The sequence below is a fragment of the Schistocerca americana genome, chromosome 3 (genome assembly GCF_021461395.2).
Source record: "Schistocerca americana isolate TAMUIC-IGC-003095 chromosome 3, iqSchAmer2.1, whole genome shotgun sequence".
NCBI classification, from domain to species: domain Eukaryota; kingdom Metazoa; phylum Arthropoda; class Insecta; order Orthoptera; family Acrididae; genus Schistocerca; species Schistocerca americana.
In genome coordinates this window covers 943,842,025-943,868,620 of record NC_060121.1, presented here as the reverse complement: position 1 = coordinate 943,868,620, position 26,596 = coordinate 943,842,025, and the positions used below count along the sequence as shown (strand labels likewise).

General features: G+C 40.3%; 1 protein-coding gene across 1 annotated transcript in view; it reads right to left on the bottom strand.

Moving 5' to 3' along the window:
* LOC124606815 (WD repeat-containing protein 19) overlaps window positions 1-26,596 on the bottom strand; it is a 303,209-nt gene that overhangs the window by 66,566 nt on the left and 210,047 nt on the right. The window contains exons 15-16 of the mRNA XM_047138882.1: window positions 19,218-19,369; window positions 15,330-15,561 (exon numbers count right to left, since the gene is read on the bottom strand). Of these exons, the coding sequence (XP_046994838.1) occupies window positions 15,330-15,561; window positions 19,218-19,369 (384 nt within the window). The remainder of the gene's footprint in view (window positions 1-15,329; window positions 15,562-19,217; window positions 19,370-26,596) is intronic.

The following is a 26,596-nucleotide window of genomic DNA, read 5'->3' as shown; positions in this document are numbered from 1 at the left end:
TATGGTCACACCACGATGGTTACAATGAATTAATCATAATCGAGGTCAGAACTGAAAAATGAGAAGTGGAATAGGTTATTAAGAGTGGTGCACTACAAGATAGTGTGGGCACAGGGAAGTGATCTTTGTGAAACAACAGGTAACAACCAGCTCACTAGTCAGTTTACCACATTATTCTGAACTATTAAGGTAGACAGTGTGTCTTACATCCTTGTATTACTGGAGCAATATTTTTTTCTGTAAGCTTCATGCAGTCTTAGTTAAGTTTGCTACAGCCTGTAGGTTGATTTTGGGGTTGTTGCAACAGAGAAAACATTCAGCTACCCTTTTTTGTAACATGAACTAAATATGATATTTAAGAATCTATGCAACATTTATTCTTTCACCATATATGCTTTGAGTCAAATCTTCTTGGAATGACTTTTGCAAATACCTTCATCCCCATCCAGCCCCATACTGCTGCTTTCTTAAGTAAAGTATCACGAATAATTTTCTCTCTATCTCTTATTATATGCATTTATTTAAATGAGTATTAAACATTTCTTTTCATTAATATTTTCATATACTCTTCAATATACTGAATTTACAATTCAAACAGTTTATGGCAACTAAACATTACATCACATGCTATTAGTCATTCTCTCAAAATCATGATATACTGGCTTACAACCATCAGCTAGCAACTATGTAATATTAATAGTTTATGGTAACATAATATCACCAAACAACATACCATTAGTCACACTGGATCACAACCAAGGAGTTATAAGCTACGTAATATAGCAGCTGGTACATGGATATGACTGCTCCACATACAACAGATTGCATGAAATCGCTCAGGTACTCGAAACTGTGGCCTTTGCTGATCAGCATTAACACAAGAACTGTTTCATAGGAAATGCCTTTTATGCAGTCTAAATCACTATGACAAAAATGTTGCTCTCATATCTTGTGTGAAACCAGTTTTAACGTTAAAGTAGACAGACCTCGAATTACAGGGACACTCAGGTGATATTAGTAAATGTAATGTAACGCGAATAAAAAGTTTACTTTTAAATTGTAATACTGTTGATAAATTACGTGCAACGAAAATATCATTCAAATATATTAGAATACACTAGATGGAGAAGTCACACTAATACACTTAGTCTGAGGCTGTTGTTCACTGAAAGGATTTCAGGTACAATTTTGTTACATAATGACTGACATACTGTACAGGAAATCTGAGCAGTATTCACACCTGAAGGGCACACTGACAGTGTGGATGACGTGAGTCAGAATGCCTCATAAATAAAAAATAAAAAAATAAGTAAATTATACGGAATTTGTAATGGGTCTATGTAACTGCTTCAAAAAGTTACAAAAATACTGGCAAACTCCTATTGCACACATTTCAGCAGCAGGACTACTTACAATACTGAAGACCCCTCTTCACCAAGTATTGTAAGAGTGTACTGCTCTCTGTTACACATGTATCGCACAGATACCACACAAAGAAGTCAACAAGATGAGGTCACAGAAAGTTGTTCATTCTGCAACTCATCCACAAATGGAACAGGAAATGACAAATAATACTTATATCATGATCCCTTCACCATACACGAAATAATGGCTGATGGAGTATGTATGCATGTGAAGACCAAACAACAAAAAAGGTGTTAAATGCAATGAATTCAGTGAAAAATACACTGACTTTCTGTCAATGAATATCACCTACAGGTCTGGAGGACCTTGGCACCAGAGTACATTTCAGAGAGTGTCTTGTCTGATGACCAGTTTCGAAGGATGACATGATTCTGATAAAGTAATACAAATGTAGCTGTATTGGCATAGTTTACTAGTACTGTACATACACTGAGACTGTCACCTTCTGTCTTCCAGAATGGATGCTCCCTGTAACAGCTGCCATCATGAGTCGACCTCTATTGCACAGATGATAACTCTTTCCCCAGAAAGCAGTAGAAAACTATTTGCACTGTACTCAAATAAATAAAATGTTTGCAGACAATAGGAACAGATGTGGAAGCAAACTGAATTTTATCGTAGATGTAGACGTATTCTGTAGTCTTGAAAACTATGTGAGTACTGTGTGGTATCACAGTAATGTATACACAATTTCCATATTACTCTTATTAATAATGTTTCATTGTAAAATTCAACATGTCTCCTCTAACAAAAATCAAATCATTTGAAAATTGTGTGTTATGATATGTTTAAATCATGTTTCTATATTTTACCAGGGTGGTTTGAAAAGTTCTCAGAACAGAACAGGAAAAAAGTTCTTCCAATCCATATGTGGCATACAGCAAACCAGTTCTTAACAGTAATCGTTAAAAACAGTCTTGGTTGCAATTTTAGTTTTTTTATTTTTCAACAATGCGTTTTGCCTTATTTAGGCATCTTCAGGTTGATCTTAATTTGGTACTTCTTATAACGATACTTTAGACAGTGTAGCCAAAGGGCATCGTCGAATACATCAGGCCAACATTGCCTTCTTTAAACTCACATCCATCTAGAAAAGTTTTTATTGAGTTTAATGAAGGCGATGTTGGCCTTATGTATTCAACGATGCCCTTTGGCTACACTGTGTAAAGGATCATTCTAAGAAATACCAAATTACGATCAACCTGAAGATGCCTAAATAAGGCGGAACGTGTAGTTGAGAAATAAAAAAAACTAAAATTGCAACCAAGACTGTTTTTAACCAATACTAGAAAAAAAGTACTTACATCACTGAAACTTTTTGTCCACCAAGAAAAATTTTCAGTTTTGGGAAGAGGTGGAGGTCTGAGAGAGCCATACCAGGTCAACAAGGTTGGTGTGGCAACAATTCATACCTTAGTTCGCGTAATTTTGCCATGGTGATGGCAAATGTGTGCAGGCATGCATTGCCTTGATGGAAGATGACTTACTTCCTTGTTAAGCCTGGCCTTTTTTCACGTATCTTTTGTTGCAATTTGTCCAGGAGGTTAGCACAGTATTCTCCAGGACTTGTTTGCCCAGTGGGGAGATAATCTACAAACAGAATCCCCTCCACATCCCAGAACACTGATGCCACGACTTTTCCCACTGAAGGAATTGTTTTTGCTTTCTTTGGTGGCAGAGAATCAGCATGTTTCCACTGCTTTGACTGTTGTTTTATATGTGGGGTACAGTAGTGCACCCAAGTTTCATTAGTGGTCACAAACCGATGCAAAAAATCTTGTTCATTTCTCCTAAAATGGGCCAAACATTGTTTTGAAATCTCCATTCTATGCATATTTGATACAGTGTCAAGAGTCGTGGCACCCATCTTGCAGATAATTTTTCCATTTCTAATTCTTCAGTTAAAATGTGATATACCCTTTCAGATGACATCTGGCAAGCGTGAGCAATTTCAAAGACGTTCAATCAGCGATCCTCCATGACCATTTTGTCCATTTTGCAATGATTTCTGGACTGGTGACACATCTTGCCCGACCACTGCGTGGATCATCATCTAAGCTCTCCCGAACAAATTTAAATTCATTTGTCCACTTGGCAACAGTTGAATATGAAGGAGCAGAGCCCCCAGTGTATTCTGGAAATCAGCATCAATGTCCTTTACTTTCATACCTTTCTGTACAAAGTACTTAATCACTGCTCAAATCTCGATTTTCTCCACCTTCGCGAATCACTATGCGGGAACAACAACAGAGCCATGTCACTGCCACAGCTCTTTTCCAAGAGCACTGATGTGGCACTTGTTTACAGGCAACAGACCAATGAATATCACGTCAACAACTTGTTGCACTAGCACTGACTTCTCATGGTGATTCGGAGAACTTTTCAAACCACCCTCATATGTAGGTGAGGCAAAATGCAATTTCTCCCTTAGTTTCAGCAAGAGGATACAATTGAAGTACTGTTAATTGGAGAAGTGTATCAAAGACAGTGGCATGTGAGGTGTTTTGAAAATAACAGTAACACAGGTGGTGATGGCTCATGTAACTTGAGAGAACTGTGTACCACACCAGTATATTATGTGAAGGTATGGGTCAGAGTTTATCAATTCTATCAGTCTTATACTTAACATAACGAGAACAAATTGCGGTCAAGAACTCTTCAGATACATTAAGAAACTGTGTGCAGACTATGGTTCAGATGTTTCTTCCTAGGACTGATGCAGTCTTTATGGCAGAAATGACCCTAATCAAACTGTTGATTCTATTCAGGTATGAATTCATAGCCGCATGGATAACTTTCAAAATGTCCCCTGTCCATCCAACAGCTTGACCTATAAATTACTGAAGATTTTGTGTCAATTTTAGAGAAGAAAATCTTGTGCTATTTTCGTCCATTAATCCATGATAATGGTACGAAATTAAAAAAATGTGTGTGTTGAATGCATCCATTTTCTTGCTAACAACAGGTCTACTGTGGGGAAAAGCTGATCCAAAAGCTGTATTAATTTTGCCTGTTATGGTGTTCCTACATTTTAATAACTGTTTATAATTTTTCAAGTGTCCAGACAGCACTTTTAGAGAGCTTGCACTCATCCCCGCTTTGCCCCACACAGACAAATGTGTGCAATCATAGACACATACATAGCTGCTGTTGTCTTCCTGCACAGCAGCTCAACAGTAGTGTGTAACAAACTTGGCCGGAATGGTTGATGGAGACATGGAAGGGGCATAGGGTGAAAAGAAAATGGAGAAATGGAGCAGCAAAAGGAGTTTGGAAAAGACTCTTAGGATGTGGAACAGGTAGCAACAAGTGGAGGTGATTGGCACCTATGCAAGGAGAACATGGTGAACTGCTAAAAAGAAGAGGGGTCCAGAGTATGAGAAAGATGTTACTAAAGGGAGATTCAGGTGAATTGCAGTAGTAAGTGGTGCGAAGAGGGATGAGGTTGACGATGGGCAGAAAGATGGAATGAGGTGACAACAGGCAATGAGGTGGAGGGCCAGGTTCAGTAGAGATTGAGGCACGGAAAGGGGAGGGGGAGGGGGGGGGGTTATAATAATGAAAAAAATGTTGCACTCCAACTGACACCTTCATTAATCTAAAAAATGGTGTGATTGTAGTGGAGTCACAACAGACCATTCAGGTGGTATGAGTTGTGAAGCAGCCATAAAAGTGAAACACATTATATTGTGCAGCATGCTCTGCAATTAGGTGGGATATATGGCCTTTGGTGACAGTTTGGAAATATTGGTCATTCACAGTGTGGTTATACTGTTCAGGGTCACATCCAATTAAAAAACTCTGCAGCAGTTGCAGAAAAGAAGTTACGTAATGTGACTGCTGCCTCTGACAGGTTGAGAAATGGCAGTGACAGGCCTGGAACAAGAAATGGTGGGTGCCATGATGTCATTGCACTTGAATTGTCAATGGTGTCAACACATGGTTACTCAGAATAAAGCAAGGGCGCCTGACCCACCTCATGGGGCACTAGGGGCCACTTACCAAGCACGTCTAACTTTGACAACAGTCAATTGTCTGAAAACTATGACACTTGCTGCTGTAACTTCATGTGATTTCACTATCTTAGCAACTTCTCATAAAGAATGTTCGGATAAGAAAAATGCCCTATTTTGGACCCCCCGGGTCGGTTGGCAACAGGATGATCACATCCCTAATTATTGAGTCCGCATACGAAGTAGCTTATTTGGGACACTCCAACTGACACTTGTGCAAGAGGCTCAGCAGGTTGGTGATCCACACCACATGTGACTATCCTGGGCACTTGCTGTGCTAATTAATCTGTAGCTGTGTCACCATCCAATGGGTTTGATGACTAAAATACTGCTTGAGCAACTGACAAAGATCCTTAAACTTAAGTTTCTCTGGGTTGGTAGAAGGCATCAGATTCTGCATACCGTATTTTCTCGAATCTAAGCCGCACTTTTTTTCCGGTTTTTGTAATCCAAAAAAACCGCCTGCGGCTTAGAATCGATTGCAAAGTAAGCGGAAGTTCTGAAAAATGTTGGTAGGTGCCGCCACAACTAACTTCTGTCGTCGAATATATGTAGCGCTACGCGGGCATGCTTCGCAGGCACAAAGACAAATACTAGCACCAAAACCTCTGCGTCAGTAAATAAATTAAAAAAAAAAAAAAGGTGGAAGACGAGCTTTTTTTTCTCCGCCCCGAGTTTCGACCACTGCATTTTCATACATTATCCAACGAAGTAAATACAAATTCCGTATTGTTCCTCTTCGAACGTAGCAGCATTTCAATGTACTACGAAAATCCGACTGGCAAGACTGTTTGGGATATTTGTCAATATGGCCAGCTCTGCTTTCTGAATTTTTTCCTAACTGTGAGAAGAAATGGTTGCTAATAGGAATCACATGCAGTATTCTCTTCACCATAAGAATAATACGAATATAAACATTTTGCGATGTATTCTTTCGTGTTTGCTGCTATCTCATTTAAATTCTGCCCGCCTAATAAACTACGAAACTAGAGTGAGACAACAGCAGACGCGGAAGAATATACATACCATCTCATGTTTATATTCGTATTATTCTTATGCCTAATAGTGATACAGTCAGAAATGAAGCACGGCAATTGACTAGATTTTTAAATCTAAGATGACTCTAATTTCTGTGCATAATGTAATGTACTAAAGAGGCGTCTGCAAAGATTTTCAAACGGAAAAATTTTTCGCTAAATTCTCGTTCAGAACATCTTCTATCATACGCAGTCTATTATTTGGTTCTTGTTGATCATTATCAAAGAAAGCAGCAGTGTAAGTAGCAACGAATAGCAGTCTCTTGCCATTGTTTCGCTAATGAGACGATTCCTCTCTCTCTCTCTTTTTTTTTTTTTTTTTTTTAAAAATTGTAAGCGGCGGTAGCGTGCACAAAAGCAAGCCATGCCGCGAGCGGCGACAGGCCGTAAACCCTCATTTTCAGAATGCGACAAACAATGCATGACACAGTACAATACCGCATTTTCAGCTTTGAGTGACGGAAACACCTACAACAAAGAGAATTGCACTTGTCAGATCAAAGAAAAATAAGCAATCAATTCAAACCAGACGAAGCACGTGAAAAAGGAAGGGAACCCGTATAAATACGGACGGAGCGCCTGACGCATAACAACGGCTATCTGGTAAAGCTTAACTGCTAAGCTTACGACTCGAACCAAACTACTACAGCTGTATCGTCATTCATTCAACCTAAATTGTGTCTCATATTACAATGGACCAACTTTGTTTCGATTTGGAAGTGCGGCCTAAAACTTTTCTCTCCCCTTGAATTTCGAGTCTCAGATTTCAGGTGCGGCTTAGATTCGGGAAAATTTTTTTTCCTCGATTTCGAGTCTCATTTTTCAGGTGCGGCTTAGATTCGAGTGCGGCTTAAATTCGAGTAAATACGGTAATTTCATACAATCCCACACTGCTGGACAATAACAAGCCAGTCTTATCAACTGGATTGATGACAAGCTTCAACTGACAGTGCAGCAAGAACTAGTGCAGGTAATTCTCCCTCCTTTTTGTAGACTTATCGAAGCCAATGAATGGCATTGCGGGTGGGTGGGAAGAAAGCTTTTGTGCCAGGGCCTGGCTGCTATCAGCAAGGTGTGACAGAGGAGCAATTCTGTATTCTGTTTGAGTAGCTTCTACGTCTGCTCCTGCTGGAGCTTTTGTTGCTGCTCCTGGGGGCACAACTGCTTCTGCTAGTATTCCAAAAATGCTGCCTCCATGATGGCAACAGCGAACGGATCAACGAACAAACTGAAGGGGTGTCATCGGACGTCCGCCCTGAACAAATTCAACGAACAATATAGAATAAAATGAAATTTTAAAAAAAGTTGTTGGCGTTCAAGCCCCGTAATTGCTGGATCGAGTTCCGTTCATCAGGTTTTTTTATTTTCAACATAGTCATTTTCTTTACTATTTATATTACAATTGATATAATGAGAAAAATACGTGTAATTGGATGAACTTTTATTAAATTTACAATGTTATTTGGCAGTCTACTAATTTTTATTATCACAAATAATACAATATTCATAACTATTGACTAGTAAACGACCAAACACATAAAGTGATACTGAAAATGTATGTTTGTTCATGTCTTTAAAATTGTTCATATTTAATCGAAAGAGCGAGAAATTGCTTCTTGGAAGACGCTATTAAAATACACTCGATACTGCATAACCAATTATCAGTGCCAATTTTTAAGGAAATACTGTGTTATGCATGGTTTGCTTCCAAATTATCGTCTGAAAGGGAGGTTTTTGAAAATGTTAACGAGGTTTGTTTTTCCACGGAAAACCTCAAAAGACCTCGTGTATGCAGAAACATAGCATTTATTCAATGCGGCTGGTGCCGTTTAACTTAATGTTTTTCATAATTTTACGAAAAATGCCATCCTGCAACTTGTACTCGTAATGTCGAAAGCAGCAATTAATTGTACATCTTTCGAAATCCACCTGTGCCGGTCAAAACTTGGAGGTAACAAGTCGTTTTGGGCTCCTTCCAGGTATAAAGAATTTCTCAAATCACGGAGCATACATTTTCAGTATCACTTTATGCGTTCGGTCATTTACTAGTCGATAGTTATGAATATTATATTATTTGTGATAATATATAAAAAAAAAAAAATGTGTGGTTCATGGTGTGGGTTCCTGGTATCATGTCCTAGTTCATGAACCACGGGCAATGTATGAGTTGCCAAGTAAGTGGTCCTGACAGTCGGGATACCAGTTACTTTGGAATAAGGCTGGGCATCCCGGACATATTCCGAGTCGTGGCCACCTTTGTGCTCAGACGGCAAAGACTACCAAATCCACCGATTAGTCCCTCAACAGTTAGGGGTAAAACTCAATCGGACTCGGGGCAAGTAAGGCTAGCAACCTGCTTCCCAGGTACTATAAATATGATGCTGGCAACAATCAGAGCAAAATGCCTCGGACCTTTGGAGGTGATGGAGTCCCACCTCTAATTGACAGACCAGGGACTCCTAAGATACGACTCGGCAAACGAATGGTAACGAGATGGGGAGCTATTAATATCAATGGGGGCTACTCTTGGAAGAAGGTAGAGCTGGCAGAGGCTGCAAGTAAGATGGGGTTGGACATTTTAGCTGTTAGTGACATTCGGGTAAGGGGTGAGAAAGAAGAGGAAGTGGGAGAATACAAGGTCTACCTGTCAGGAGTCAAAGCAGGAATAGCACAATGGGTGTACGGCTTTTCATCAGGAAGGAAATGGAACCAAGTGTAGTTGCAATAAGGTATGTAAACAAACGACTGATGTGGATAGATTTGACAGTGTCTAGCAAGAAAATTAGGATTGTGTCAGTATATTCGCATTTTGAAGAGACAGATCAAGATAAGATGGATTTTTTTTTTATGATGCGCTCAGTGAAGTAGTTGTTAGAGTCAAGGAAAAGGACAGTGTTCTGCTCATGGGTGACTTTAATGCCAGGATTGGAAATCGAACAGAAGGGTATGAAAAGGTTATGGGTAAATTTGGAGAGGATATGGAGGCCAACAGGAACGGGAAACAACTTTTGGATTTCTGTGCCAGTATGGGCTTAGTAATCACAAACTCCTTTTTTAAACATAAGAACATTCACCAGTATACTTGGGAAGGCAGGGGAACCAGATCTGCAATTGACTATATAATAACAGACCAGGAATTCAGGAAGGCTGTGAGGGACACACGTGTATTCAGGGGATTCTTTGATAACACTGATCACTATTTAATCTGCAGTGAAATTGGTATTGTGAGGCTGAAAGTGCAGGAGGTCAGGTCCATGTGTAGGAGGATAAAAGTGGAGAAACTTCAGGATAAGGAAATCAGAAACAAGTACATAACAATGATCTCATAAAGGTACCAGTTAGTTGAATGTAGTCAGTTGCAGTCACTGGAAAAGGAATGGACAAGGTACAGGGACACAGTACTAGAAGTGGCCAAAGAATGTCTTGGAATAGTAGTGTGTAAAGGTAGGATGAAGCAAACAGCTTGGTGGAATGACACAGTCAAAGCAGCCTGTAAAAGGAAAATGAAGGCATATCAAAAATGGCTACATACTAGAACTCAGGTAGACAGAGAAAGTTATGTCGAAGAAAGAAACAAAGCCAAACAGATAATTGCAGCATCCAAGAAGAAATCTTGGGAAGACTTTGGAAACAGGTTGGAGACCTTGGGTCAAGCTGCTGGAAAACCATTCTGGAGTGTACTTAGCAGTCTTTGAATGGGAGGTAAGAAGGAAATGACAAGTATTTTGGACAGGTCAGGAAAACTGCTGGTGAATCCTGTTGATGCCTTGGGAAGATGGAGGGAATATTTTGAAGAGTTGCTCAATGTAGGTGAAAATACGATCAGTAATGTTTCAGATTTCGATGTACAATGGGACAGGAATGATGATGGAAATAGGATCACATTTGAGGAAGTGGAGAAAATGGTCAATAGATTGCAGTGCAATAAAGCGGCTGGGGTGGATGAAATTAAGTCGGAACTCATCAAATTCAGTGGAATGTCAGGTCTTAAATGGCTACACAGGATAATTGAAATGGCGTGGGAGTCGGGACAGGTTCCTTCAGACTGGATGAAAGCAGTAATCACATCAGTCTTTAAACATGGAAACAGAAAAGATTGTAACAACTACAGAGGTATCTCTTCGATCAGCGTTGTGGGTAAAATCTTCTCAGGTATTGCTGAAAGGAAAGTGCAAGTATTAGTTGAGGACAAATTGGATGAAAATCAGTGTGGGTTTAGGCCTCTTAGAGGTTGTCAGGACCAGATCTTTAGCTTACGGCAAATAATGGAGAAGTGTTATGAGTGGAACAGGGAATTGTATCTATGTTTTATAGATCTAGATAAGGCATATGACCGGGTTCCTAGGAGGAAGTTATTGTCTGTTCTACATAATTATGGAATAGGAGGCAAACTTTTGCAAGCAATTAAAGGTCTTTACATACATAGTCAGGCAGCAGTTAGAGTTGACGGTAAATTGAGTCCATGGTTCAGAGTAGTTTCAGGGGTAAGACAAGGCTGCAACCTGTCTCCACTGTTGTTCATATTATTTATGGATCATATGTTGAAAACAATAGACTGGCTGGGTGAGATTAAGATAGGTGAACACAAAATAAGCAGTCTCGCATATGCGGATGACTTAGTTGTGATGGCAGATTCCGCGTGACCGCTACGGTCGCAGGTTCGAATCCTGCCTCGGGCATGGATGTGTGTGATGTCCTTAGGTTCGTTAGGTTTAATTAGTTCTAAGTTCTAGGCGACTGATGACCTCAGGAGTTAAGTCACATAGTGCTCAGAGCCATTTGAACCATTTTTGATGGCAGATTCTATTGAAAGTTTGCAAAGTAATATTTCGGAGCTAGATCAGAAATGTAAGGACTATGGTATGAAGGTTAGCATCTCCAAAACAAAAGTAATGTCAGTGGGAAAGAGATATAAACAGATTGAGTGCCAAATAGGAGGAACAAAGTTAGAACAGGTGGACAGTTTCAAGTACTTAGGATGCATATTCTCACAGGATGGCAACATAGTGAAAGAACTGGAAGCGAGGTGTAGCAAAGCTAATGCAGTGAGCGCTCAGCTACGATCTACTCTCTTCTGCAAGAAGGAAGTCAGTACCAAGACTAAGTTATCTGTGCACCGTTCAATCTTTCGACCAACTTTGTTGTATGGGAGCGAAAGCTGGGTGGATTCAGGTTACCTTATCAATAAGGTTGAGGTTACGGATATGAAAGTAGCTAGGATGATTGCAGGTACTAGTAGATGGGAACAATGGCAGGAGGGTGTGCACAATGATGAAATCAAAGAAAAACTGGGAATGAACTCTATAGATGTAGCAGTCAGGGCGAACAGGCTTAGATGGTGAGGTCATGTTACATGCATGGGAGAAGCAAGGTTACTCAAGAGACTCATGAGTTCAACAGTAGACGGTAGGAGGAGTTGGGGTAGACCAAGGAGAAGGTACCTGGATTAGGTTAAGAATGATTTTGAAGAAATAGGCTTAACATCAGAAGAGGCACCAATGTTAGCACTGAATAGGGGATCTTGGAGGAATTTTATAAGGGGGACTATGCTCCAGACTGAACGCTGAAAGGCATAATCAGTCTTAAATGATGATGATGATGATGATGATGAATAAAAATTAGTATACCGCCAAATAACATTGTAAATTGAATAAAAGTTCATCCAATTACATATATTTTTACCATTATATCAATTATAATATAAATAGTAAAGAAAATGACTGTGTTAAAAAAAAAAAAAAAAAAAACAGATGAACGGTGACTCGATCCAGTGATTATGGGGCTTGGACCCTAACCACTCGGCTGCTATGGCTTCATGGTAAAAACGGCCACGCACAGGTATATATTTGACGACCGAAATTATCTTGTGATTTTCTCACTAACGCTTGAGAAGTACGCGCTACTGCTTACACATTTTGTTGTCCTCATGCAGTACTACGAGTGTACGAAGTTTGAAGTAAATCCGCGTTCCAAACGTCATGGTCTCCCCTTGTAAGCAAGCCAGTGAATGATACACAGTGGGAGAGGGAGCAGTTTATAACTGCAGAGTTTTATCTCTTAATAAAAAGTGTGACACTAAACACAATAACAGAATATGATGGCATGGTCACAAGCATATGAATACAAGCAAGCGTGACTACTATATCGTTTGTGTAGCTGTTATTAAAGTAATAAGCAAGCCATAGAATGGTACACAGTGGGAGAGGGAGATAAGTGTTAACATAACAATGTTTTTTAAGGGAACATTATATATCATAGAGATACAAGGCAGTCTTTGTTTTTCAAAGGGATTCACTTCTGGCAACTTAATACCATTTCTAGAACAATGTAAAAAAATATACATTTTCAAATCTAAATAACTAAAATTTGACTAAGCATTGGGATTTATAAAGAGTTTAAATATGAGCAGTCCGCATGGTTCTAAACAGAGACAATTATAACAGGAGCAAGTAATAAAAAATATGTCAAGTTTATTGTATGCAGCTGGGACATAAATTATTGCTTCTTATAAAGGTTTGTCTGAAAATTCACCATCTACTGTTATGGTAAGTTGTTGTCTAATTTCTGAATGTAAAATCATGAATATTTATGCATGACATATATTCCAAAAGCATGCTATAACAACCTAATATGAAATTTAAGGTACAAGCATTCCAGAAGATAAAGTCAACACAACAGCACCAAGTTACAGGGAAGACTTATGCAGCTTAAAGTGAAATGGATCATAAATGGAACTGCACAAATGTTTAGCACAAATATGCACCATATTGCTAGGCAGAAACTGAAAAACTGCAATGATTGTTGTAAAACTGGTGACAGGTGTTGGTATGCCAAGCAACAATAATTCAGAATATATATTCCTGTAAGAGCAGATATGTTAAATAAATTGTTTCCATGTTTAAATAGATGCCCTCAGAGAGGATGATCACTTTGTCTACCCTATATTTCCATTGTGTCACTGACCAGGCAATTTCAGAAGAATGAGGATGGAACTAGGATCATAATCTCAAATTCATTGAGTAGACACTGGAAACACACGGTGTCATTGACCAGGCAATTTCCGAAAAATGAGGATGTAGCAAGGATCATAATCTCAAATTCATTGAGTAGACACTGGAAATACAATGTTCAGTCACCACAATTTATTTGGCTGAAAATGTTGGATGTAGCACTGATGTTCAAGGTGTAGTTCTTATAACATGCATATGAATTTATCTTATACAGCATTTACTGCCTCACACAATATTTTATAGATTCCTGCCTTAATGTAACAGGTCATTTTTCATATTTTCATAATTCCCAGAAAATATGTCATCTTGGTACATCATCTTCATAATTACGTGCAGAAAAAAGGCTCAAAACTTGATAACATCTCTATCTTCCCGCTTTTCCGATGACTGTACTCATGCACTCATTTGCTGAGCTTACTCTGTTTCACGTGTTGAATATTCACTTTCCTTGAATACCTACTGCAAGTAGGAAACTGTCAGCATGAAGCACAAAACTGATGAGCCAAAACATTACGACCACTGCCCACTGGGAAGTTGTATGCTGCCTGGTGGAACTGAGGGAACGTTATGACGTAGGAGAAGTATAAGAGCGGAGTAGAGACGAATAGGGAATCATTCTATAGTGACAATAAGTGAAACAAATGTGGAAATTTGCCAACTTAAGTGACTTTGACACAAGCCAGATTGTTGTGGACCCAGTGCCTGGGAGTGAGCATCTCAGAAACGGTGAAGCTGCTCAGCTATTCGTGTGCTACTGTCATGAGCATCTATGGAAAGCGGCTGAAGAACGCTGAAGCTAGGCGTAAGAAACAAGAAGTTGGACGTCTGCTGGCACAGGTATAAATGTTTTGGAGTACATCGGTCAGTACACAGTGTTGAACATGGTGTTCTACAGCAGAGGATCTCTATATGTTCCCATGCTAGCCCAATATCATCATCAGTTGTGATTACAGTGGGCACAGGATCATCGAGACTGGATCATGGATCAATGGAACCATGTTGCCTGGTCAGATGAATCCCATTTATTGTTCAACCAGGTCAATGGGTGTGTCCACATACGTCACCATCCAGGCGAACGGCAGCTCGAAACATGCAGCGCGCCGCGGACGCAGGCTGGTGAGAGCAGTATTATGTTATGGGGGACATTCACCTAGGCTTCCATGGGATCTGCAGTAGTAATAAAAGGCAAAATGGCAGCTGTGGATTGCGAGAACAGTACTGGGGACCACCTGCAATCCCTTATGCTTGATGCCTTCCCCAACAGCAACGGCATCTTCCAGCAGGATAACTGTCCAGGTCACAGGGCCAGAATCATGTGGCAGTGGTTTGAGGAGCATAAAAATGGAATCATGCTGATGTCTTGCCCAGCAAATTTGGCTTATCTGAATCTGATGAAACCCAACTGGGATGTTATTGGGCACCAGCTCCACTAACGTTCATAAGTTACGGGAAGTGTGTGACCTGTGCGTAGGCATCTGGTGCCACAAACCTCTGGAAACCTATCAGTACTTGTCGAATCAATGGCATGCAGAATCACTGCTAAACTGCATTCCAGAGGTGGACCAACACACTTTTAAGTAGCCGGTCATAATGTCTTGGCTCATCAGTGTATAGGGCCCCTACGACCCAAATGACCCTAAGGACATGCATAGGCAGCAGAAGTTACTGGAAGCTGGAAGACCTGCAACTATAAACCTGTATGGGTGAGCTTCCAGTAAACAAATGTCGCTTAGACCCACCTTCCTTCATTAAAACAGATGTGTCTAAAAATAAGGTACTGCTAGGACATGCTGGTGTGATATTAAGGAGGAATTTATCATATCAGAATATTGTGATAAATATACCTTCATTCCTTCCAGTATGTCAGCACATTCCTTCTTAAGCTGAGGGCCACTAGCAATATCCATTGCAATAGCAACACCTCTGCGTACATCACCACAACGAATCGAAGTCCGAGCAACACCAGCTCTGCACACGGCAATGTGCTGCTCACTGCCACTTTCGGCATCCTTAAGACTGTCCGTAGCCTCAGCCAGCCCTTGTTCATAATGGATTAATGCTTCAGCATAATTCCCTCTACAACATAGAAATGCACATTTATTAAAGTAAAATTAATAATAAATTTTATTACCAGTTGTAGCTGTAGCAGCATGTAATACGGCTGCTGCATTTTTTCCTTGTACCTACAGATTTGACATTCATGTTACATGACATATTTAAGAACAATTTTAAAAGTTGTGCAGAACTCTAAATTTAGAGAAAGTAAACTAATGAAAAGTTATAAGATAAAAAGTGAATGACAAAAGGTCTTTCGAATTTCACTCTGCACATTGCATAGGCGATGACAGGAAGGTCCTTCATTACTGTCACTAAGGATTGCTGCAATGTGCTTCTATAACATGTTGTTGAGTGTTTTCACTGGAAATTGTAAGCAAGAAATGCAGCACACTGAGGTTGCTCAATTCTTGTCTATTTGTAATCTGCAGGATATAAAGTCAATTCCATTTGATGGAAAATACCTTTATAATCATGCTACATGAAGAGCATGTATAAAATTAATACATATATAAGAATTTACAAAGGAACAGGGATGTAAAACTTGCAGATGTTATGAATGACACAGGCCAACACTTGGCACAGGGACGCATAACTGTGCAGATGTTGTGGCTGGCATATGCCAGTCCTTAGCACACTCCTGAAGGTGATGTAATGCCATTGTAATGTTTCAAGAATGAGCATCAGAGAAACATTAGTTAGGAAGCAGCAATAAACAACTGAGGAAAAAAATGTATAAATTAAAAGTAATTCAGGGTTTGAAAGACATGGCGTGAGAAGCATTAGCAGCTGTAAAATCTAGACCGATCTCATAATGTACAACTGTAAAATGCTTTTCCATTAATGAGTCATCTTTTTGTATCTAGTTTAAATACTCTACTCACTGTCTCAGAATGTAGAAAAACTCTGACAGGTAGTAAACTGAATCTTGCAGAGCTGAGGGACAAGGATTTTAATACCTCCTCATCAATTTGCTGGAGGTTGAATTAGGCAAGTCATGGACGTGAGACAAATATAAGAAATCATTATTGGACCTTGTCTTTGATTGGAAGTGGAGTTCAGAAAACATCTAGTACCATGCTCACAATGATAATGTTGGATTTCAGGTGTTCAACAGGGCAGTTATTAGTATTCTTACTAAAGTACTTAAATACAAATAAAATCTTTAAAATTTAGTAACTTACATTATAACATCTTTAATATAGTGCACTCACTAACATGCAGATAAACCTTCTATTTCTCTTGTAGAAAAGCTAAAACTGCTACTACATCATTGCCTATGAATCTACTTTTAAAACACAAGCACACAAACAAATTGATATAAAATATTTAGCCAGGATATTGTGAGTGACGGACCAATTATATAAAAATGTGCAAGTCACCATCCTGACTCACAATACCACCTCCTACTTAACAGATCAAGCAGATGAAACATATCCATAGAATGTAAAAACATATAACACATTTATCTCATCACCACCTAATATACAGGAAGAGCAGCTGGTAAAAACAGTTGCTGCTCTCTTGACACAATGTGGTGCACAGAAATTTGTACACCACAAGCACCACACATTCATAAGCCAGGATACTAATACTTCTTTCTCCTGTCTCAGTAGATGTATTAATTAGACCTAAATAATCAGTAGTCATTTGTGTTCAGGGTACGTTAAATAGACTGAAAGGCAATTAGGGAATCAAAGCAGACAAAGAATTTCATAGCTCAAATAAATTTCATCTTATCTAGCAACCTAATTGTCATATAGACCTCCACAACCATCCCTGACTTCCACATCAAACCCTTGCCTCATGGCTCACATCCCTACAATGGATCTAGATGCAAGATCTGTTCCATACATCCTCCCACTAACACTCACTCCAGTCCTAACACAGGCATCTTCTATTCCATCCAAGACAGGGTCACCGGTGAAAGCAGCCGCATGATCTACAAACTCGGCTGCAACCACTGTGCCACATTCTATTTGGACTTGACTACTAACAAGCCGTCTGTCCACATGAATTGCCACCACCAAACTGTGGCAGGAACATCTTCACCGCCCAGTTGCTGAGTATACCACCTAACACGATGTGCTCACTTTAATGACTGCTTCACAACCTGTACCATTTGGATTCCTCCTGCCAACACCAGCTTTCTGAACTGTTCAGGTGGGAACACTCCCTTCAAGATATCATTTGTTCCCATACCTCCCTGACCTCAACATTCTCCAATCTCTGTCTTCAACCTGGCTATCCCCTTCCCTGTTCCCACTCCAGTACTAAATACGCCTTCTACCCTGACAATGCACATACAAGTCCTTTCCCTTTCTCAACTCCTCTTCCCCCCACCCTCTTTCCCCACAGCACACTCCGCAAGCTGCATCTAGCAGCCCTACCCTGTCCTCACAATGTCCTTGCACACTCCCATAGGTACTAGCATTTTCCCTCACCCCTATCCTGATATCCCTCCCCATAGCCATCGCACATCTGGTCCACACCCTCACTGTCTACCCCAGCTAGACAGCTGTTACTTCAAACACAGTTGCAGTCAGGCCTTAGCACCTGGAGACAACAGTGGCTGTGTGTGTGTGTGTGTGTGTGTGTGTGGAATGTGTTTGCATTTTTCTACTTCTGAAGAAGGATGTAGTATTTTGTTGACTGAGTATACAAACACAGAGAAAAGTTCTTGACTCCTTCAAAGAACTCCTGTACAGAACATATGGAGTGTGCCACAAGTAAACCTCTGAAATTTTATTTGAACACTTGGGGTTTATAACTCATTTTTTTCTGTTCTGCTTGAAGCCTACTGAAAATGAAATCTGCTTTCTTTTAGACACCTTTATGTATGAAAATGATTCCTTTGACTATATATTATGTTGACACAAAGTGCTATACTAGATGTGGTCACCAGTGGGATCTGTGTCTCAGAGCTTTAGAAGTGATAATTTGCTTTCAGAAGGAGAGCAAATTATGCTACATAGTCTGTATAGAACGGTACAGTTGGAGGATAATGTTACGAGAACATTATGGATGATAGTATGTTAGATAAGATTTGAAGAGAAATGCATATCTTGCATGGGCAAGGATGGAGGCCAGGAAACAGGCAGAGATTTGGATGCAGAAGCAGTGCAAGGATGGGCACGGATATTTTTTAGGTTTGGATGGGCTGTGGAATACATTTCTTAAGGTGTAGAAATCACTTTGAGGAGGATACCTGGCATGATAAGGGGTAGCCAAATCACGTCAGAAAACTAGTTTTAGAGAACATGGTACACAACACCAGTTTGTAGACTAGGTTGCTATGTTGAGGGATGATACAAGAGCCACTGTTTCTTACAAATCCATCAGAGATGAGACTGTTGACATTCTGATCAGACAATCACTGAGCGAAAGAGGATAAGTGAAATTAATTCGAGAGAAGATGTTGTGGTTGTTTAGGAATGAGGACAGGGTGCCTTGGTTCTGGAGCCAGATCACATGTGTACTCTAGAGAAGAGAAGGGGTTTTAAATCTAAGTTATAAAATTCAACTTCTTCTTCATGTAACTGGCTCTTATTCAGTGCTTTCACTACAAAGTGAATGGGGTATTTCTTTTGACACTGTTTGTGTTCCCCATAGTGTTTTTTACCATTAGTGTACAACTTTACATTCTTCACCTAATGGCAGGTCAGTGTGATACCTACGTAAATTCAAGCTGCTGGGCGTATTCCTTCGCAATGAATGGCATCTGGTGTGGTGCGAGCTTACTGGCTAACTGCAGGGCACGATCCCACTGCAAAAGGTCCCGGTGCATGTGCAAAGCTGTCACAGGTTCACTTGATGACAAATACCATTCCTGTTAACCAAGCAAAGAAAAATAATAGTGGTATTCAGATTTCCAATAAAAGAAATTGCACTCAAACTGTGTCAAGAAATAGTGTAGATAGAACTTACATTTAAATTACACAACTGTAGAGACATAGTCATTGCTGACAGCGTTTGCATTTGTACATAAAACAAAACATGAAACGCCCCATAGACAATTTTTGGAGATGTCCTGAATTTCATGAGTAAATTAACAAATTCATATGTACTTTCAGCTATAAAAATAATTTGGTTTTCTAATTTACTCACAACTGTACATAATTCTTTTCAACTTGATCAATAACAAAATTAAACGACAAGATACACATAAAAGGAGAAAGTAACTGAACAAATAAAGGTCCTGCTACAGCTGTACACTAAATATTATGTTGGTATATTACAAAAGTACTAAAACATACATAATTTTGCACATTATGTAGGAAGTTAACCATTCAGATAACAGAGTGAAATATAAATGGAATATATTGGAACAAGAGGCACAGCCACCAGTTACAAAGCAGGATTTATTACCACCAATCCTTTGCATACCAGTAAAAACTTTTTTATAATTATTATTTTCTTAAGATAGGTACAATCAAGCACATCTCAAATTAATTTTAAGTAAAAGTATTTTAACAAAATATGATTTATAGTATGCTGGTTTATTACTCACACAGAGTGCAACAGCACATGTCTGATACATCCATTTATAACCTGATTAAAATTACTTGATCATGTGTTAGAGGTACCTTCCTTTGATCAGAGCACTCAATGCCATACTGGAACTGTTCACCATTGTTAAACTGCCACAATAAATGGTCAATTAATTTCAAATTCCTTGTCGCGCTTTTTTTCTTGCTGCGCTTGGATCTCGAATCTTGGGTCTGGCCCTTTTATATTGCATTTCATCATGCATCACACACACACACACACACACACACACACACACACACACACACACACACGAACAATGGTAACAAAATACACACATCTTGTACAGACCACTAGCCAAAGACTACTGGATTCTTTTGCACAAGATGTGATTTGACTTCACGCATTCAATTATAATCACAGAGATTGGCCTACATTAGGTAAACTTCATATGACATGGTGCAAAACCAAACTTTTTGAAAGCAGAAAATGATCATTGCAACTCATTCTATAAATATAACAACATAAACCAAAGATTTCCGTAGAGCAGTGGTATCATCACACTTTAATGAAACAAAAGGATGTGGGTTTGAATATCGCCAATTCCTAATAATTTTCTTTCATTTTTAAATCTTTATCAAAATGCCTGTGTCGGCTACAACCTGTAAATGAGTTCCAACCATGACTGCCCATCGGGCGGTAGTGCATCAGCTCATGTAGCAAAAACGGAAGTTACATTTTACTTTTAGCACTGAAACTGATTTTTTTCTGTCTTGAGTTTGCTCATACAGATCAGCTTTAATCACCATGAGCAAAGCGAACACGGTTAATAATTCTGCCGCAGATTGCTGACCGTCATTTTCTCGGATACACTGCACATCAAGAAGTTGTTGTTAGATTAGGGCATGAGTGTAATTTCAGGACTCCAAAATGTATTGTCTGTAATAGTTCAGTCACTGGTCATTTAAAATCAGCTGTGGACAGAGCATCTCACATTCTTGCCAACCTAATGGCAGCAGCTTCCAACACTGTTCTGTGTTAAATGAACAGCACTTCGGCACTTGAGAAGTAACCCGTCATGTTCGTGTGTTGCCTTTAACTGAGCGGTAACTGATGTGGCAACACTATAGTACCAAATGACAGACATCAACTATCAAGTTATTTTAAATGGGCTATAGTGTGAGGGGATGTATCACTATATTACACAATGCGCAGCTTCTTTCGATATGTACTGCAATTTTGCTCTTGTTGCTGGTGAACAAGTTGCAGCCTACACAAGCTTTGCAATAACAGTATACGTCTAAACTGCTTCAAACTCATTTTGTCTTCTGCATTCATTTCACTGAAAATTTTGCTGGCATTGACTACAGGCATATCAAGAAAATTTAGCATGTCAGTGGTGAGGTCAACCTTATGCAAAGTCCATGTTTGAGATGTAAAGTCCATGTTTGAGAAGATAAGATGACTTGACTCTTACTCGTGAGTGGTTACAGATTGAAACTACACATAATTATGTTTTTTGGTGTAAAAGCTGACTCATAACAATGACTTGCAGCACACTACACACAAATTTTAAGTCACATCAACATTTACTATGAACAAAAACTGAAATTACCTGAAGTGTATACAAACAAACAAAAGAGCATGGGCTACAGTAGCAATCTTAAGGTCAGGAAAGATGGGAAATGTGTGCTATTCCAAAATTAAGTACTAGAAGTGGTTGCTAGGTCAGCGACTACCAGTAAATGTAATGGTTCCATTATCAAAGTACTGGTAAGCCAGCTACCCACCCGAAAGTGTGATTTTACACACTAGGACTGTCAAATAAATGGTTTAATACAATGGATTTACAAACATTACTTCACAGTTAGCACGTATAGTTGAAAATATTTGTATTTATTTATTTTTTAATTAATGTAGAAAATGGGGTCAAGCAGATCAGAAGAAAAAATATGGCACTATGTTGGTAAAGCAGTTTTCAATATTTAATTGAGTGAAAGTCTTGCAGACCACGATGTTTGAAATACACTGATCAGCCAGAACATTTTGACGACCTACCTAATAGCCAGTATGTCCACCTTTGGCATGGATAACAGCAGTGATGTGCCATGGCATGGAAGCAATGTGGCCTCGGTAGTTCGCAGGAGGAATTGGCACCAAATCTGCACACACAAATCACCTAATTCCTGTAAATTACAGGGAGAGGACAATGAGCTCTGATGCCACATTCAATCACATCCCAGATGTGTTCAGTCGGGTTCAGATATGGCAAGTTTGGGGGCCAGCTCATCAACTGGAACTTACCAACGTGTTCCTCGAACCACTCCATCATACTCCTAGGTTTGTGACACGGCACATTATCTTGCTGAATAATGCCACTGTCGTTGGGAAACATTATAATGATGAAGGAGTGTACATGGTCTGCAACCAGTGCACAACACTCCTTGGCCATCACTGTGCCTTGCACAAGCTACTCTGCACCCATGGATGCCCATGTGAATGTTCCCCAGAGCATAATGGAGCTACCACCAGCTTGTCCCCAGCCTGCAATACAGGCACCATGGAACTGTTTCCCTGGAAGATGCCAGATTCATGCCCTCCCATCGACATGATTAGAAGGTATCGGGATTCATCAGACCATGCAAAGCACTGCCACTGGACAAATATCTAGTGCTGATGGTCATGTTCCCATTTCAGTCACTGTTGACAACATCATGGTGTTAACACTGGGCCAGCTGGTGTGGCCGAGCGGTTCTAGGCGCTTCAGTCTGGAACCGCGCAACCGCTACAGTGGCAGGTTCGAAACCTGCCTCGGGTATGGATGTGTGTGATATCCTTAGGTTAGTTAGGTTTAAGTAGTTCTAAGTTCTAGGGGACTGATAACCTCAGGTATAAAGTCCCATAGTGCTCAGAGCCATTTGAACCATTTTGTTAACATTGGCACATGCACTGGTCGTCAGCTGAGGAGGTCCTTCATTAGGAGTGTTCAGTGCACTGTGTGTTCAGGCACTTGTGCTCTGCCCAGCATTAAAGTTTGATGTTAGTTCCGCCACAGTTCACCACCTGTCCTGTTTTAACAGAATGCCCAGCCTATGACGTCCGACATTTGTAATTAGGAGTCGTCGTCTGACCCCAGGACATCTGGACATGGTTTCATGTGGATTTTGCCATGTGTTGAAGACACTCATCATAGCACTCCTCAAATATCCAACAAGTCATGCAGTTTCTGAAATGCTCATGCCTGCAGGCCACCACAATTTGCCCTCGGTCAAACTCAGATAGATCCCATGCCTTCCCCATTCTAGATACAGACAGCACATTCACTGATACTACATGCATTGTGTGTGTGTCTCACTAGCAGTCATTCCTTGTCAGGTGATGCTGCTATTGCATGGATGGGTTAATGTCAATAGTGTGTCGGTGTCACAATGTTCTGGCTGATCAGTGTATACTACCACATATATCCCACAACTCAGGGAAAATCAACCAACGTAAAGTCCAGGATGCAATAACAGCACTATGGAAAGAATAGATTGCTACTCACCACACACGGAAGGTGTTGCGTCACAGAAAGGCACAAAGAAAAATACTGCTAAAATATTGAGCATTCGGACAATCTTATTCGTCTGTAGAAAAACACACACACACACACACGCACACACAGACACACAACTCACATGGCCATTATGTTTGGGTACTGGGGCCTAAATGTGACTGTACCTGACTTGAGCAGCAATCTGCTGAGACAGACGGTGGGGATAAGAAAACGCATAGGGGAGGGAGGGGAAGTGGTAGCAGGGTAGGTGTGGGGGAGATGCTGTGCTGCCTGTGGGAGCACGCAGGGTCATGGTGGGAACAGCATAGGGCTTCTGGGTGCAGTGTTGGGAGGCTGTGCTGCAGTAGTAATGGAGGGGGGGGGGGGGGGGGGGGGGGGGAGGGTGTATGGGGGAAAGGTAGGAAATGAGAGAAGTAGAGGAGGAGAAAAGATTACCGTATTTACTCGAATCTAAGCCGCACTTTTTTTCCGGTTTTTGTAATCCAAAAAACCTCCTGCGGCTTAGAATCGAGTGCAAAGTAAGCGGAAGTTCTGAAAAATGTTGGTAGGTGCCGCCACAACTAACTTCTGCCGTCGAATATATGTAGCGCTAAACAGGCTTGCTTTGCGGGCACAAAGATAAATACCGGCGCCAAAACCTCTGCGTCAGTAAATAAATTTAAAAAAAGGTGGAAGAAGAGCTTTTTTCTCCGCCCCGAGTTTCGACCACTGCATTTTCATACATTAGCCAATGAAGTAAATACAAATTCCGTATTGTTCATCTACGAATGTAGCAGCATTTCAATGTACTGCGAAAATCCGACTGGCAAGACTGTTCGGGGTTTTTGTCAATATGGCCAACTCTACATTCTTAATTTTTTCCTACCTGTGAGAAGAGATGGTTGCTAATAGGAACTTTTATGAATTGTGAATCACATGCAGTATTCTCTTCACCATAAGAATAATACGAATATAAACATTTTGCGATGTATTCTTTCGCGTTTGCTGCTATCTCATTTAAATCCTGACTGCCTAATAAACTACGAAACTAGAGTGAGACAACAGCAAACGCAGAAGAATACACATATCATGTCATGTTTATATTCGTATTATTCTTATGGCTAATAGTGATACAGTCAGAAATGAAGCACGGCAATTGACTAGATTTTTAAATCTAAGATGACTCTAATTTCTGTGCAGAAGGTAATGTGATGTACTAAAGAGGCGTCTGCAAAGATTTTCAAACGGGGAAAAATTTTCACTAAACTCTCATGCAGAACATCTTCTATCATACACAGTCTGTTATTTGGTTCTTGTTGATTATTATCAAAGAAAGCAGAAGTGTAAGTAACAACAAATAGCAGTCTCTTGCCATGGTTTTGCTAATGAGACGACTCCTCTCTTTTTTAAAAAAAAAAAAATTGAAAGCGGCGGTAGCGCGCAGAAAAGCAAGCCATGCCGCGAGCGGCAACAGGCCATAAACACGCACTATCAGAATGCGGCAAACAATGCATGACACAGTACAGTAATGCATTTTCAGCTTAGAATGACGTAAACACCTATAACAAAAAATGGCGCTTAACAGATCAAAGAAAAATAAGCAATCCATTCAAACCAGACGAAGCACGTGAAAAAGGAAGGGTACCCGTATAAATATGGACGGAGCGCCTGATGCATAGCAATGGTTACCTGGTAAAGCTTAACTGCTAAGCTTACGACTCGAACCAAACTACTGTACCTGTATCGTCATTCATTCGACCTAAATTGTGTCTCTTATTAAAATGGACCAACTTTGTTTTGATTTGGAGGTGTGGCCTAAAACTTTTCTCTCCTCTTGAATTTCGAGTCTCAAATTTCAGGTGCGGCTTAGATTCGGAAAAATTTTTTTCCTCGATTTCGAGTCTCATTTTTCAGGTGCGGCTTAGATTCGAGTGCGGCTTAGATTCGAGTAAATACGGTAGTAGGTGCTTGGTGGGATAGAATACATGCGTAATTCTGGAGTGGGAACAAGGAAGGGGTAGGAAGGTGTAGAACATAAAGGGTTATGAGAATGAAGGATATGTTGCAAGCAAAGTTTCCAACTGCACTATTCAGAAAATTTAGTGTTGGTAGGACCAATTCAGATGGTGCAGGCTGTGAAGCAGACACCAAAGTGAAGCACATAATGTTGGGCGGCATATTCAGGAATTGGGTGGTTCAGCTGTCTCTTGGCCACAGTTTGGTGGTGGCCAGCATACAGACAAACAGCATTTTAGTTGCCCAGCATATGTACCAAATGGCACAGTGTTTGCAGCTTAGGTGGTAGATCATGTGGCTACTTGCACATGTAACCATGCCTTTGTTAAGGTAGGAGATGCCTGTGACAGGACTGGAGTAGGTGGTAGTGGGAGGATGTATGGGACCGATCTTGCATCTGGTCTATTGCAGGGATATGAGCCATGGGGCAAGAGGTTGGGTGCAGGAATGGACAAGAATATTGTGTAGGTTCGATGGGTGGCAGAAAAACACTGTGGGATGGATGGGGAGGATATTCCTCACATTAGGGCAAGATGTGAGGTAGTCAAAACCCTGGTGCAGAATGTGATTCAACGGCTCCAGTCCTGGATGGTACTGCATCAAAGAGGGGAAGGCTGTGTTGTGGCCAGACAGAGGGTGTGTGCAAGGTGGTAGGTGACTGGAGACAGAAGGCACAGGAGATCTATTTCTGGACAAGATTTGGAGAGAACTTTCAATCAGTGAAGGCCTCAGGGAAACCCTTGGCATATTTGAAGAGAGACTGCTTGTCAACAGGCCACTGGTGGCTAGGCTGTATGGAAGGGACTTCTTGGCTGGAATGTGTGGCAACTGTCGAAGTAGAGGTACTGTTGGTGTTTGCGAGGCCTGATGTGGACAGAGGTATTGATGTAGCTATCCTTGAGGGGGATATTGTAGTCGTAAAATATCACTTTGGTGAAGTGGTGTGTTGCACCAGCATTTTTTTAATCAACAAATGATGACTGCCACTGTAAAAAGTTTATTTCATAATTAATTATA